This window comes from Nyctibius grandis, chromosome Z, assembly GCF_013368605.1.
Source record: "Nyctibius grandis isolate bNycGra1 chromosome Z, bNycGra1.pri, whole genome shotgun sequence".
Classification (NCBI taxonomy): domain Eukaryota; kingdom Metazoa; phylum Chordata; class Aves; order Nyctibiiformes; family Nyctibiidae; genus Nyctibius; species Nyctibius grandis.
The window spans coordinates 20,981,762-20,996,961 of NC_090695.1; the positions used below are offsets into that span (position 1 = coordinate 20,981,762).

At 42.7% G+C, this 15,200-nt stretch overlaps 1 protein-coding gene across 3 annotated transcripts in view; it reads left to right on the forward strand.

Moving 5' to 3' along the window:
• IPO11 (importin 11) overlaps positions 1-15,200 on the forward strand; it is a 104,668-nt gene that overhangs the window by 47,762 nt on the left and 41,706 nt on the right. For all 3 annotated transcript variants that reach the window (XM_068423596.1, XM_068423597.1, XM_068423598.1), the window contains exons 23-24: positions 6,130-6,245; positions 7,825-7,901. In XM_068423596.1, coding sequence (XP_068279697.1) covers positions 6,130-6,245; positions 7,825-7,901 — 193 coding nt within the window. The remainder of the gene's footprint in view (positions 1-6,129; positions 6,246-7,824; positions 7,902-15,200) is intronic.

Below are 15,200 nucleotides of genomic sequence, written 5' to 3' on the forward strand. Positions count from 1 at the left end.
TGCTCAGCTCGCTCCCTGAAATGCCTGTACACCAATGCACGCAGCATGGGGAATAAACAGGAGGAGTTGGAAATCCGTGTTCGGTCGGGGGGCTATGATCTAGTGGCAATTACAGAGACTTGGTGGGACGCCTCGCATGACTGGAATGTGGTCATGGATGGCTATGTCCTGTTCAGGAAAGACAGGCCGCTAAGGAGAGGTGGTGGAGTTGCTCTTTATGTGAGTGAGCAGCTAGAATGTATTGAGTTCTGTCCAGGGGCGGATCAGGAGCGAGTTGAGAGTTTGTGGGTGCGAATTAAGGGGCAGGCTGGCAGGGGTGATACTGTTGTGGGTGTCTATTACAGGCCACTGGATCAGGATGAGGAGGGTGATGAGGCCTTCTACAGGCAGCTGAGAGCAGTCTTGCAATTACAGGGCCTGGTTGTCATGGGGGATTTCAACTACCCTGATATTTGCTGGGAGGCCTACTCAGCCAGCCATCCTCAGTCCAGGAGGTTCCTCCAGTGCATTGATGATAACTTTCTGATGCAAATGGTGGATGAGCCAACTAGGAGAGGAGCGCTGCTGGATCTGATCCTCACTAACAAGGAGGGTCTGGTTGAAGAGGTGAAGGTTGAGGGCAGCCTTGGTTGTAGAGACCATGAGATGGTAGAGTTCAGGATCTCATGTGGCAGGACCAGAATAGCTAGCAGAATCGCAACCCTGAACTTCAGGAGGGCCAACTTTGGCCTTTTCAAGCAATTGCTAGGGGAAATCCCATGGGACAGGGTACTAGAAGGTAAGGGGGCCCAAGATAGTTGGTTAGCATTCAAGGACTGCTTCTTCTGAGCTCAAGACCAGAGCATCCCAGCAGGTAGGAAGTCAAGGAAGGGTACCAGGAGACCTACATGGTTAAACAGGGAACTGCTGGGCAAACTCAAGTGGAAGAAGAGGGTGTACAGATCATGGAAGGAGGGGCTGGCCACTTGGGAGGAATATAAGTCTGTTGTCAGAGGATGTAGGGAGGCAACTAGGAAAGCTAAGGCCTCCTTGGAATTAAACCTTGCAAGAGAGGTCAAGGACAACAGAAAGGGCTTCTTCAAATACATTGCAGGTAAAGCCAACACTAGAGGCAATGTAGGCCCACTGATGAATGAGGTGGGGGCCCTGGAGACAGAGGATAAAAAGAAGGCGGAGTTACTGAATGCCTTCTTTCCCTCTGTCTATACTGTTGGAGGCTGTCCTGAGGAGCCCCGGACCCCTGAGGCCTCAGAAGAAGTCAGGATAGAGGAGGTATCTATCTTGGTAGATGAAGGCTGGGTAAGGGACCAATTAAGCAATCTGGACGTCCATAAATCCATGGGCCCTGATGGGATGCACCCGCGGGTGCTGAGGGAGCTGGCGGAAGTCATTGCTAGGCCACTGTCCATCATCTTTGCTAAGTCGTGGGCAACGGGAGAGGTGCCTGAGGACTGGAGGAAAGTGAATGTCACTCCAGTCTTCGAAAAGGGCAAGAAGGAGGACCCGGGTAACTATAGACCGGTCAGCCTCACCTTCATCCCCGGAAAGGTGATGGAACAACTTGTCCTTGGTGCTGTCTCTAGGCACATCAAGGATAGGGGGATCATTAGGGGCACTCAGCATGGCTTCACCAAGGGGAAGTCATGCTCAACCAACTTGATAGCCTTTTATGAGGATGTTACCCGGTGGATAGATGATGGTAAAGCTGTGGATGTGGTCTATCTCGATTTCAGTAAAGCGTTTGACACGGTCTCCCACAGCATCCTTGCAGCTAAACTGAGGAAGTGTGGTCTGGATGATTGGGTAGTGAGGTGGATTGCGAACTGTCTGAAGGAAAGAAGCCAGAGAGTGGTGGTCAATGGGACAGAGTCCAGTTGGAGGTCTGTGTCTAGCGGAGTCCTGCAAGGGTTGATACTGGGACCGGTTCTATTCAATATATTCATTAATGACTTGGATGAGGGAATAGAGTGCACTGTCAGCAAGTTCGCTGATGACACAAAACTGGGAGGAGTGGCTGACACAACGGAAGGCTGCGCAGCCATTCAGAGAGACCTGGACAGGCTGGAGAGTTGGGCGGGGAGAAATTTAATGAAATATAACAAGGGCAAGTGTAGAGTCCTGCATCTGGGCAAGAACAACCCCATGTACCAGTACAAGTTGGGGGCAGAGCTGTTGGAGAGCAGCATAGGGGAAAGGGACCTGGGGGTCCTAGTGGACAACAGGATGACCATGAGCCAGCAATGTGCCCTTGTGGCCAAGAAGGCCAATGGCATCCTGGGCTGTATTAGAAGGGGTGTGGTTAGTAGGTCAAGAGAGGTTCTCCTCCCCCTCTTCTCTGCCCTGGTGAGGCTGCATCTGGAATATTGTGTCCAGTTCTGGGCCCCTCAGTTCAAGAAGGACAGGGAACTGCTAGAGAGAGTCCAGTGCAGAGCCACGAAGATGATTAAGGGAGTGGAACATCTCCCTTATGAGGAGAGGCTGAGGGAGCTGGGACTCTTTAGCTTAGAGAAGAGGAGACTGAGGGGTGACCTCATTAATGTTTATAAATATGTAAAGGGCAAGTGTCATAAGGATGGAGCCAGGCTCTTCTCAGTGACATCCCTTGACAGGACAGGGGGCAATGGGTGCAAGCTGGAACACAGGAGGTTCCACTTAAATATGAGGAAAAACTTCTTTACGGTGAGGGTGACCGAACACTGGAACAGGCTGCCCAGAGAGGTTGTGGAGTCTCCTTCTCTGGAGACATTCAAAATCCGCCTGGACGCATTCCTGTGTGATATGGTCTAGGCAATCCTGCCCCGGCAGGGGGATTGGACTAGATGATCTTTCGAGGTCCCTTCCAATCCCTAACATTCTGTGATTCTGTGATTCTAAGTGCAATAAGTGATAGTAATACTGCAAGTAGAGGTGAACATAGTGATAGTCAGACCATTGTTTTTCTGTAGATTTTTGTAGATTTTTTTTAATATGTGTGTTGTAGGGAACTTTTCTTTCCAGAATGTATTGCTTGCATTTATCAACATCAGGTTTCATTTGCCCATAGTTGTTTGTTTAGCTAAGTTTGTTTGGTTCACTTAGTGTCTTACAGTTCTCAAAACTGAAGACATCTAGATAACTTTTGGTCCCAGATTTTGCCATATAAAGTTAATAGCTATATTGACCAACACTGTATCTAAATGGAAGTTGCTGGTAATCTGTAGTTGGATAAATGAGTTTTTACCTTTTAAGAGTTGTAGAATCATTTAGGTTGGAAAAGACTCTTAAGATCATCAAGTCCAGCCGTTAAGCTAACACTGCGAAGTCCACCACTAAACCACATCCCTAAGTGCCACTTCTACATGTCTTTTAAATACCTTCAGGGATGGTGACTCCACAACTTCCCTGGGCATCCTGTTCCAATGCTTGACAACCCTTTCAGTGAAGAGATATTTCCTAATATTAAATCCAAACCTCCCCTGGCACATCTTGAGGCCGTTTCTTCTTCTCCTATCATTTGCTACTTGGGAGAAGAGGCTAACACCCACCACGCTACATCCTCCTTTTGGGTAGTTGTAGAGAGCAATAAGGTCTCCCCTGAGCCTCCTTTTCTCCAGACTAAACGACCCCAGTTCCCTCAGCTGCTCCTCATCAGACTTGTGCTCTAGACCCTTCACCAGCTTCATTGCCCTTCTTTGAACTCACTCCAGCACCTCAATGTCTTTCTTGTAGTGAGGGGCCCAAAACTGAACACAGTATTCAAGGTGCGACCTCACCAGTTCCAAGTACAGGGGGACAGTCACTTCCCTTATCCTGCTGGCCACACTATTGCTGATACAAGCCAGGATGCTGTTGGCCTTCTTGGCCACCTGTGCACACTTCTGGCTCATCTTCAGCTGGCCATCGATCAACACCCCCAGGTCCTTTTCCACCAGGCAGCTTTCCAGCCACTGTTCCCCAAGTCTGTGGCATTGCATGGGGTTGTCGTGCCCCAAGTGCAGGACCCTGCACTTGTCCTTGTTTAACCTCATACAGTTGTCCTCAGCCCATCAATCCAGCCTGTCCAGATCCCTCTGCCGAGCCTTCCTACCCTCAAGCAGATCAACACTCCAACTCAACTTGGTGTCATCTGCGAACTTACTGAGAGTGCACTTGATCCCCTTGTCCAGCTCATTGATAAAGGTCTTGAACAGAACTGGCCCCAATACTGAGCCCTGGGGAATACCACTTGTGACCGGCTGCCAACTGGATTTAACTCCATTCATGACAACTCTTTGGGCCCAGCCATGAGCCATTTTTTCACCCAGCAAAGTGTATGCCCGTCCAAGCCACGAGCAGCCAGTTTCCCCAGGAGAATGCTGTGGGAAATGGTGTCAAAGGCTTTACTGAAGTACAGGTAAACAATATCCACAGCCTTTCCCTCATCCACTAACTAGGTCACCTTGTCATAGAAGGAGATCACGTTAGTCAAGCAGGACCTGCCTTTCATAAACCCCTGCTGGCTGGGCCTGATCACCTGGTTGTCCTGTACGTGCCGCGTGATGGCACTCAAGATGACCTGCTTGAGTGGTTTTGATTCTTGATGGTAACTTGTCTCTTCCATGTTATAAATTCCCTAATTTCTCTAGAGGCTTACTGTAATACCTGGGCAGAGTATTTTGAAAACCTATAGAAATTAGCGCTGCCTGCTTTATCCAGAGATAGTAGTTAAAATTAACTGAATTTCTTATCAGTGAAGGAAAAGATCTTGGTTTAATTAAATAATCCTTGAACTTGAAATATTTAGAAATATCTGTGCTGTTTGCAGTAAAAATGCAAATAAAATGTAGTAATGTTCCAGAGAAAAGATTGACAAATAAAACAATATGTGGTTATATTGCCTACAGAATCCATGCCATTAAGCACTTTTTTAATATGGTCTGTGTGCCATCCCACCTTCTCCAGCCCCTACTACATCTCGGAAGAGATGCAGCAGGACTAGCAAAGATCAAGAGAAGTGCTCCTAGGATGCAAGGCAGTGTCCATACAGGAACAGACTGAGTATGCAGGCAATCTGGAACTTGCAGAAATGCGTGGCTACGAGGATAGGGTTATAGAGGTTAACTGTGGAGAGAAAGTGGAAGAGGAATGAGTAGACATTACAACTAAAGGAAAAATTAAGGTTCTTTTAAAAGTGGAGTTAGTTCAAACAAAGAGAAAATATATTTTCACAATAAACAAATTGTGGAACTTCTTGTTACTGGCCTCTGTGGAGGCTGAAAGTATAGGTGGACACAAAGAGATTAGACAAATTTATGGAAGATTCTTTTTCTTTTAAGACAAGTTGGTTTAAATAAATAAATAATTCCACAAAGAAGCCTTAACTTAGAAGCATCAAGTAATTTTAAACTTAACAGTTTCCAAATACAGTAATTATGCAAAAGCAGCATTCAACTAGCCTCAGTTCTCTTAAGTAGTAATATTACAAAACAAGCAGTAGTTCCCAGTTTAAGAATGCCATTCCTTTTAGGATTATTTTTAATATATTATTAGTTTTGACAATAGTTGTCTTTAGCTTATTTTTAAAAATCAGGTTTTCTTATTAAATGATTGCTGAAAAAAATCTGAACTCTGCATTCCTGGGAAGACATCTTTGTATATGGCTCGTGGATCATTTAAAAAATAAATCACTGTCATCAGTCTGTGAATCTTTGTGTAGCAATGAGAACCAACCCTTCTCCTGATTCTTAGAATCCGTCAAAAGATTTAGTATGTAGTAAGGTCCAAATAGTAATTTGTCTCTTGATCTTTAAAACATTTTCTTCAGCATTTAGTTATTTAGTATTTGTTAGAGCTGTGACTTTTCCCAGGAAAAGAATGACCAGTGAATGTTCCTAGGAATGTGTATTGTTTATAATTTTTTTCTTGCAGATCATTGATAAGCTGCTTGTTTTCAAAAAACTTCTGTAATGTTCTCAAGACACTTTGAGAGAAAGCTCAGTAGTATCAGACTATTTTGTTGTATGAAATGAATGCAAGTTCAACCTTTGATTTCTTGAATGCATGTTTACGGCTTGCGAATAAAACAGCGTCACAGATATTTTTTCAATGCTATTCTTGAATGCTCGATTTGAGGTTTTTGGAGTATTTTACATTTTTTATTTACTTTTATAGGGATTGGGAGCAGACAGCAAAAACCTCTATCCTTTTCTACTTCCAGTTATTCAGCTAAGTACAGATGTTTCTCAGCCTCCACATGTCTATCTTCTGGAAGATGGTTTAGAGTTGTGGTAAGAATGTTGTTTATCAGTTCCTAATCTCTAAATTTTTTTTTGTATCCCCAGAAGAAAAAAAATATTTAAAATAAACTTTGACTGTATTAAGAATTTATATGTTCTTGTTATCTTACCTTGACATCATCTATATCATACCTTTTCTCAGAAGGGGTGAGGTTAGGAAGTTAATAAAAGAAACACAATTAAAAATGACTGAGCAGGTAATCCATTTTCAGGCAGTGAGATACAGTTCTGGTGTAATAATGAACAGCAAGACAAAAGTCTAGGCTCACAATAATGTGCATACTAAACTAACAATTTGACGTGCTTGACTTCGAGAGCACAATGACCCAATGATTCTCAGAGCTGGTTGGTGGAAGAGATGGAGAGTTTACAAGGGTAAAATGTAGAAGTTATCTTCCAGATATCAAGCTATTTCATGACTGAACATAAGAAATGGCACTGTGATCAGTTTGCCGTGACCCTGATTTGTTTCTGGTGCAGCTGACACTCTAGGAGGAGAAGAGTGTTACCTGGACCAAATTCAGCACATCTCTTTCCTGCGGAATAGAACTGTATTGAGTTTGTCTTGAAATAATGAGGGATTCCTTTGATGTAAATTGTAGATGGCCATTTGAATTGCAAATACTTTACCTACAAATGATCTGTTCTATGTGCAGCGAAACTAAGATTTATAATGCCGTTGGTGGTGGAGAAGCAAGTTGAAGTGCAAGATCTTCACAAAATTTAAGACAGGGGCCTTTTTAATCTGTGAATTCAGAGCTTTTATATCTTCTTAATAATACTGATCTGGAGGTTGTTTTTCTGATGCCTATGCAGAAGAATGGTATGTTAAGATGACCTAGAGCATCAGAGGAATCTGGATGGAGCTGACAATGACAGTTGGTACTCTTAATGGCTTCTTGAACCAAGAGCAGGAGAAAACAGCTAAGATACTTTACATAATCAGAAATGTTATTTAAGTACAGTAATCCCACACCTAAGATCTAGCAACAAACTGGAAAGTGTTGCTGTGGCTTTAAGTATGAATTTAATTTATAACTACTGTTTCCAAACCTCAGGAATTTTAAATTCATACAAACAATGCTGAGCATATAGTTATGCTTTTATAATCATGCTTTTATGTATGGCAATCAATGCATCATTTCAGACCTCAAAAAAAACCCCAAAGTATAGGTTTGAGCTGGTTGCCACCACAGTTGCTCCTTTGACGTGTAGAGCACTACACACGTTGTCCTTAGAGCATGCATATTCCTTTCTACTCACCTTCTCTGAATTCCCAAGTTGGATACTTAGGCATTCTCACTGTTGGATTTTGGAGGTTACATTATCTTTATAAAAAGACAGTAGCATGTGTTTCTTTCTTTTCCTACCTAAGCAAGGCCCACGCTTATGCTGGTGGGTGTGTTGTAAGGACAGCTGCTGCACTTGAAATACACTTCAAGTAATTGATATGCATTACTTAAGGATCATATAGATGGTTGCTAGAAGTTACAATGTTTTACACCTGTCAAAATGATTGCGCAATGTTGTTCTTAGATCATCTAAAATATTTTACTTAATCTATTCTTAGGTTAGTGACGTTGGAAAATAGTCCATGTCTTACACCTGAACTCCTAAGAATATTTCAAAACATGTCTGCCCTTCTTGGTAAGTCTTTTACTAGTAAAATTTCTGTGTGTGGTTTTTTTGTTTTGTTTTGTTTTTTTTTCCTACTGCTTGTGTTGTTCATGCATTAAGTAATGCTGCTGTGGCTACAAGAACTAAGGGGGCTTGCAAAATTGTAACTTAAAACATGAAGAACAAGTTTTTATTGTTTGACTTTCTTGTCGTCGTTAATATTTATTATCTACTTACCCTAGTTCTCCTTTCCAATAAATTGAAGCTGCTTTATACCGAAAAGATAACACAAATTTCAGTTTATCATTACAGAGGTTTTTTTTAAGAAGTTTCTGAAGTTTAACACCGAATGTGCTTAATTTTAGTGATACTGATTATGTGGAATACTTGCCTGTTCTGCTTACAACCAGAATGATGATTTCTAGTCTGAAGAATTGAAGTTTCCATTATTAGCTTTTCCATTATTCAGTTAATAACTATGTAGGAAGCTTTCAAACTACCTAAATATGTCTATAAGCATATTGGTCAAGCAGCACTGCAATTAAAAGCAGTAGTTTTGGCTGAGTGTTGCTAGAGGATTAATATTCATTGCTTAGAAAATACTGATGTTTGAGATGTTTTTGCTTTGCAATTAAGGGGAGTATAAAGATTTTGTTGATTAATTTTATTATGTAAATATGGTTTTGTTTAATGAAATCTTTGGCTGTGCTTTTGTAGATTGTGCAGCTAATAGAGCAAATGGATTTGTTTTTTAGAGAAATGGGAAGTTAGCTTTTTAATTGATTGTTGTTTTCAGGACTTAACATTTTATTCTAACTAAAGGTCAATAGAAAGTTACATCATGATGGGTAGATGCAAGATGATGCCTTCTGTTGCTTCTCTGTGTGTACTAGGTCTCTAATGACAAAACTGCTCAGGAAAGTAGTGTTTTGTAGTGTTTTTAGTGTTTAATGCCAGAGGTACCTCTTAGGTTCTGTAGCTGCCAAATACTTACTATTTGTCTTCATTCATATCTACACATCTACCCTTCCTCCTTCTCGTTCTGTGTTAGTAGTAGAGTCCGCTATATGAAGCGTGCACTATACAAATGATTGTGATTTTCATAGTTATGTCACACTGCCAATCTGCTTGAGTTAATCTCAGAAATACTCTGTATTTGTGGCTTGTTTATGTTTGCTACTGCTATTTTCTCCCCACAATGTCCTCCCTAGTCCTCATGTGATACTTTCCAGGGTAGAGATGAGTATGAATGGAAACCTTGGCATACTCTTCTAAAAAAAGGTGAAGATATTCAGGAATATTTTACACTTGTGACAATTTCCTTATTTTAAGAATGAATCTTGGAGAATAGTGATGGTCTCCTTTGGAAAAAAATATATCCTCAAGAGAATGTTCCTTGTTCTGAAAAATGAAAGCTTCCTTAAGGTTTTTTTATCAGGGATGAGGGTGAGTGGCAAAAACACGAGCTGATGTGTAATCATAGACCAATTTCCTCATATAGACTTCTGGTACTACTTTACTTCCTGAGGATTTTTCTCAGAAACTTGTTTTCTGAGTGTAATGTCAGTCAAAAATTTTGATTGCTCTAGGCCAAAATGGTGCGCATTTTGCCAGAAAGTGGAAATCATTCTGGTACGCTCTTTACCTGCAATTCACTAATGTTTGCATCAGGAGAATCTAGCTGAGCAGCCTCCACACGACGTAGCCATGGCACCATGATGTTGAAATAGAGCTTGACTCTTGGGTTACTGCTAACCTTATTTTAAAACTTAGTAGTTGTAAAAAACAGTACAATAGTGCCATCCAATACCCCTCAGGCAGCCACTTCATTCGTTCAGTATACTTCAAGAAGGGATACTTCACTTAAATGCAGTGCAACAGCACAGTTTAAGCTACAGCCCCTTGCAGAAGAAAATGTATTGATCAATGATGATCAACTGTGCAAGCTAATTAAATAACTGTTCATTCTTAGTTCTGTAGTAGTTTCTCCAGTATACAAGTGGCAGTATTCACCTGAAACTTCCAGCACTTAAGAACAAACATTTCCTGTCTTTGTCATCGTGGTGATGTAGCTGTCAGGACAAGGTGTTTTAACTGGGAAGTCTGCTGTTTTCAGTTAGGCAAATGCAGAAATCCATCCAAATTTTGAGATCCTCAAATTTAAAGTTTGAAAATTGCAAAGTCTTGTGTGCTTTAACTGTCTCAGATAAGACAAAACAGAACATCTCTCTGAGACTGGTTATCAATTCAGTCTTAAGTTATCAAAGTGGAAGCCAGAGGGGAGATACGGTGAAGGGAAGTTCTGAGTAGGTGACCGTCTTGCTTATGTCTTTTGGAGCAGAGTGGAGAACTAGCAACAAGGTGCTCCAGAAAGTCATTTTGTTGAAAATGCAGTGTAAGGAATATGAACCTCTCCTGACCTTTAGTTTCTGAATTTATTCTTACTGAATGGAATTACTCTAATATACGGGTACTGTAACTATTTTTCTGGTCTGTTTAACTGCTCCATCAGCATTTAAGTCCTTCAGAAAAAGTGTCCTATTAGAGGTCAGCATGGTTGAACTAGAAGAGCTGGAAGGGTGGGAGAGAAGAAGTTCATAGATGAGATTTCTGGACATTAGAGGTATGTAGCAGACCCTGTCCTGCTGAAGAGGATACAGATGTGGCAGAAAGTCACCAAACTAAAGGGGAGAGATGTTTTATCTTCTTCATGGCCAGATTTTTAAGTCTTGCATAAATGTTACTTCTTACAGGTATTCATATACAATCATAGGGGACAAACTTCACAGAATCACAGAATGTTAGGGATTGGAAGGGACCTCGAAAGATCATCTAGTCCAATCCCCCTGCCGGGGCAGGATTGCCTAGACCATATCACACAGGAACGCGTCCAGGCGGGTTTTGAATGCCTCCAGAGAAGGAGACTCCACAACCTCTCTGGGCAGCCTGTTCCAGTGTTTGGTCACCCTCACCGTAAAGAAGTTTTTCCTCAAATTTATGTGGAACCTCCTGTGTTCCAGCTTGCACCTGTTGCCCCTTGTCCTGTCAAGGGATGTCACTGAGAAGAGCCTGGCTCCATCCTTATGACACTTGCCCTTTACATATTTATAAACATTAATGAGGTCACCCCTCAGTCTCCTCTTCTCTAAGCTAAAGAGACCCAGCTCCCTCAGCCTCTCCTCATAAGGGAGATGTTCCACTCCCTTAATCATCTTCGTGGCTCTGCGCTGGACTCTCTCTAGCAGTTCCCTGTCCTTCTTGAACTGAGGGGCCCAGAAGTGGACACAATATTCCAGATGCAGCCTCACCAGGGCAGAGTAGAGGGGGAGGAGAACCTCTCTTGACCTACTAACCACACCCCTTCTAATACAGCCCAGGATGCCATTGGCCTTCTTGGCCACAAGGGCACATTGCTGGCTCATGGTCATCCTGCTGTCCACTAGGACCCCCAGGTCCCTTTCCCCTATGCTGCTCTCCAACAGCTCTGCCCCCAACTTGTGCTCATACATGGGGTTGTTCTTGCCCAGATGCAGGACTCTACACTTGCCCTTGTTATATTTCATTAAATTTCTCCCCACCCAACTCTCCAGCCTGTCTAGGTCCCTCTGAATGGCTGTGCAGCCTTCTGGTGTGTCAGCCACTCCTCCCAGTTTTGTGTCATCAGTGAACTTGCTGACAGTGCACTCTATTCCCTCATCCAAGTCATTAATTAATATATTGAATAGTACTGGTCCCAGTACCGACCCTTGAGGGACTCCGCTAGACACAGGCCTCCAACTGGACTCTGTCCCATTGACCACCACTCTCTGGCTTCTTTCCTTCAGCCAGTTCACAATCCACCTCACTACCCGATCATCCAGACCACACTTCCTCAGTTTAGCTGTGAGGATGCTGTGGGAGACCGTGTCAAACGCTTTACTGAAATCAAGATAGACCACATCCACTGCTTTACCGTCATCTATCCACCAGGTTATGTCCTCATAAAAGGCTATCAAGTTGGTTAAGCATGACTTCCCCTTGGTGAAGCTATGTTGACTGCCCCTAATGATCCTCTTATGCTTGATGTGTCTAGAGACAGCACCAAGGACAAGTTGTTCCATCACCTTTCCGGGGATGAAGGTGAGGCTGACTGGTCTATAGTTACCCGGGTCCTCCTTCTTGCCCTTTTTGAAGACTGGAGTGACATTCGCTTTCCTCCAGTCCTCAGGCACCTCTCCCATTCCCCACGACTTAGCAAAGATGATGGAGAGTGGCCTAGCAATGACTTCCGCCAGCTCCCTCAGCACCCGCGGGTGCATCCCATCAGGGCCCATGGATTTATGGACGTCCAGATTGCTTAATTGGTCCCTGACCCAGCCCTCATCAACCAAGACAAACTCCTCCTCTATCCTGACTTCCTCTGGGGCTACTGTGGAAATTGAACAGTGTATGTGAATAGATACAGTGCAGCTTTGATAACTCAGACCCAAAGGGACTGTGGAAAATAATACTGATAACCATTTATATGGAAGTAGATAGTTTGGTTATGTTTAAGGAGGTACAGACGATAGGCTGGATTGTGTGTTATTTGGGTTGTTGGTTGTTCATTGTGTTGCACCTTTTGCTTTGTGTTAATTGCCTTTGTGGGCAATTGTGACTGTACACAATGTTAATTGCCTTTGTGGGACTTGGTTGTGACTGTGCACAATGTTTTTTCAGAAAATTCAGGAGGTATGTGGTGATAGATTGCTGGTTCTGATTCAGGACCCTTAAGAGCTCTTTGAGCATCTAGTCTTTCCCATTGGATTTGGGAGTTCAGCTTAACCATCAACATACAAAACTTGATTTATGATTTCTGTGTTATAACAGTATGTTTTCTTCAGCAAAGTGATATAATACTGAATGAGACTCACTATGTGCGAATAACGTCTGCTAGTTTTTGAAGTGTGCTATGGGTATCACTTAATAGAAAGGTGTTGCTGTGGGGTTTTTTCCAGTTGGTGAATGCATGTTTAGGTGACTGCAAAGGAATATATCTTCTGTTGCACAATTTTTTTTAAGTGCTCTTAAGATACTTGCAAAGGCCAGGTACTGCACAAGCACTTGTATGTCTATCATTGCTTTCTGGCCCACCAGTAATACCTTAGAAACCTGAACTTTGAGGGCCTCTGTGCTGCCTCCTCTCGTGCTTTCTCTGCTGGAGCCGTTTGTCTTATTGACAAAAATATACCTTCAGTGTTCTTTGACTTTCATTCCTAACTTAAACTTGCAGCCTAGAAAAGTAATTGCTTGCTGTTGCTTCTCCTGCATGTTTTAGGAGATTTTTTAAAACATGCTTATATCTGTTGGCAAGCAATTCCAATGTGTTATGCACAAAAAATTGGTTTGAGATTTAGTTAATGATTTTTTTTTCTATTGATTCATTCATTCATACTAGGTTTTTCATTATTTGAACGTGCCTTTGTCATGGCCATGTCACAGGCCTGTGGCATATGTCACCATAGGTATATGTCAGTGCAGTGACATCTCTCTAATTTTTAACAGTCAACTGAAAGAGGAAAAATATAGCAATGTTTTTGAATTTTCTTTTTTAATTGGTGTGAAAGTAATGTGTAGTTGTTCCTTTCCAGATACATTTGTCATTCTGAAGAGAGTTTTTCATATCCATTTCAGGATACTACTGGTGCTGGAACTGGATGTCAGAGGAGTTGTACAAATCAGTTAGATCTGTCTGTAAAGTGATCAATGCTATCCTTAAATCTTATAGATACAGTAGCAGAACGTTGCATTTGATATGAAGGCTTGATTTAACTTGCGTAACTAACCTTCCTTCAAAGATTGTGGTGCTATCACTGATGTACAATAATCATTCACAGCATAATTGTCATATATGGTTTTCAGATCAGCACTGCTGCTAATGTTTAAATTCTGTTGAAATTTAATTACCTTATAGAGGGGTTGCGGAGGTTCTTTAATCCATCTCTCCGTGCAGCAGATTGAATAATATGGAATGGAAGAATACATTAATTCTCTGAGGATGGATGCATTTCTGCACTGAGACTGCTTAAAATGACAGCTGAATCTGATGCAATTTCAGGTTGGGAATATGGTCAAAGTCGAGACGTACCTGTTTCAAAAAGCATCAGGTTTAATGTGGCTGTGCTGTACTTGTAAAGGTAATGGCAAAAAGCAGGTTACTGCAACTGGAATAATTCCTCTGATCCTCAACATAACCCAGAGGAGCACATTAATTAATTCGGAAAAAAGATATGATTAATTCAGGAAAACCTGGCATGAGAATTGAAGCGTAATTGGTTTTTAAATGTAATCAGTTGAAGGAGATAGCTTTCTAGAAAAATGCTTTTACTAACCATTGAACTTTATGCACAGATGAGTGACTGAAATTCTGTTGTTTCCATGATGTCTATCTTATCTTATTGTCCATAAATCCATGGGCCCTGATGGGATGCACCCGCGGGTGCTGAGGGAGCTGGCGGAAGTCATTGCTAGGCCACTCTCCATCATCTTTGCTAAGTCATGGGCAACAGGAGAGGTGCCTGAGGACTGGAGGAAAGCGAATGTCACTCCAGTCTTCAAAAAGGGCAAGAAGGAGGACCCGGGTAACTATAGACCGGTCAGCCTCACCTCCATCCCCGGAAAGGTGATGGAACAACTTGTCCTTGGTGCTGTCTCTAGGCACATCAAGGATAGGGGGATCATTAGGGGCAGTCAACATGGCTTCACCAAGGGGAAGTCATGCTTAACCAACTTGATAGCCTTTTATGAGGACATAACCCGGTGGATAGATGATGGTAAAGCTGTGGATGTGGTCTATCTCGATTTCAGTAAAGCATTTGACACAGTCTCCCACAGCATCCTCACAGCTAAACTGAGGAAGCGTGGTCTGGATGATCGGGTAGTGAGGTGGATTGTGAACTGGCTGAAGGAAAGAAGCCAGAGAGTGGTGGTCAATGGGACAGAGTCCAGTTGGAGGCCTGTGTCTATCGGAGTCCCTCAAGGGTCGGTACTGGGACCAGTTCTAGTCAATATATTCATTAATGACTTGGATGAGGGAATAGAGTGCACTGTCAGCAAGTTCACTGATGACACAAAACTGGGAGGAGTGGCTGACACACCGGAAGGCTGCGCAGCCATTCAGAGGGACCTAGACAGGCTGGAGAGTTGGGTGGGGAGAAATTTAATGAAATATAACAAGGGCAAGTGTAGAGTCCTGCATCTGGGCAAGAACAACCCCATGTATGAGCACAAGTTGGGGGCAGAGCTGTTGGAGAGCAGCATAGGGGAAAGGGACCTGGGGGTCCTAGTGGACAGCAGGATGACCATGAGCCA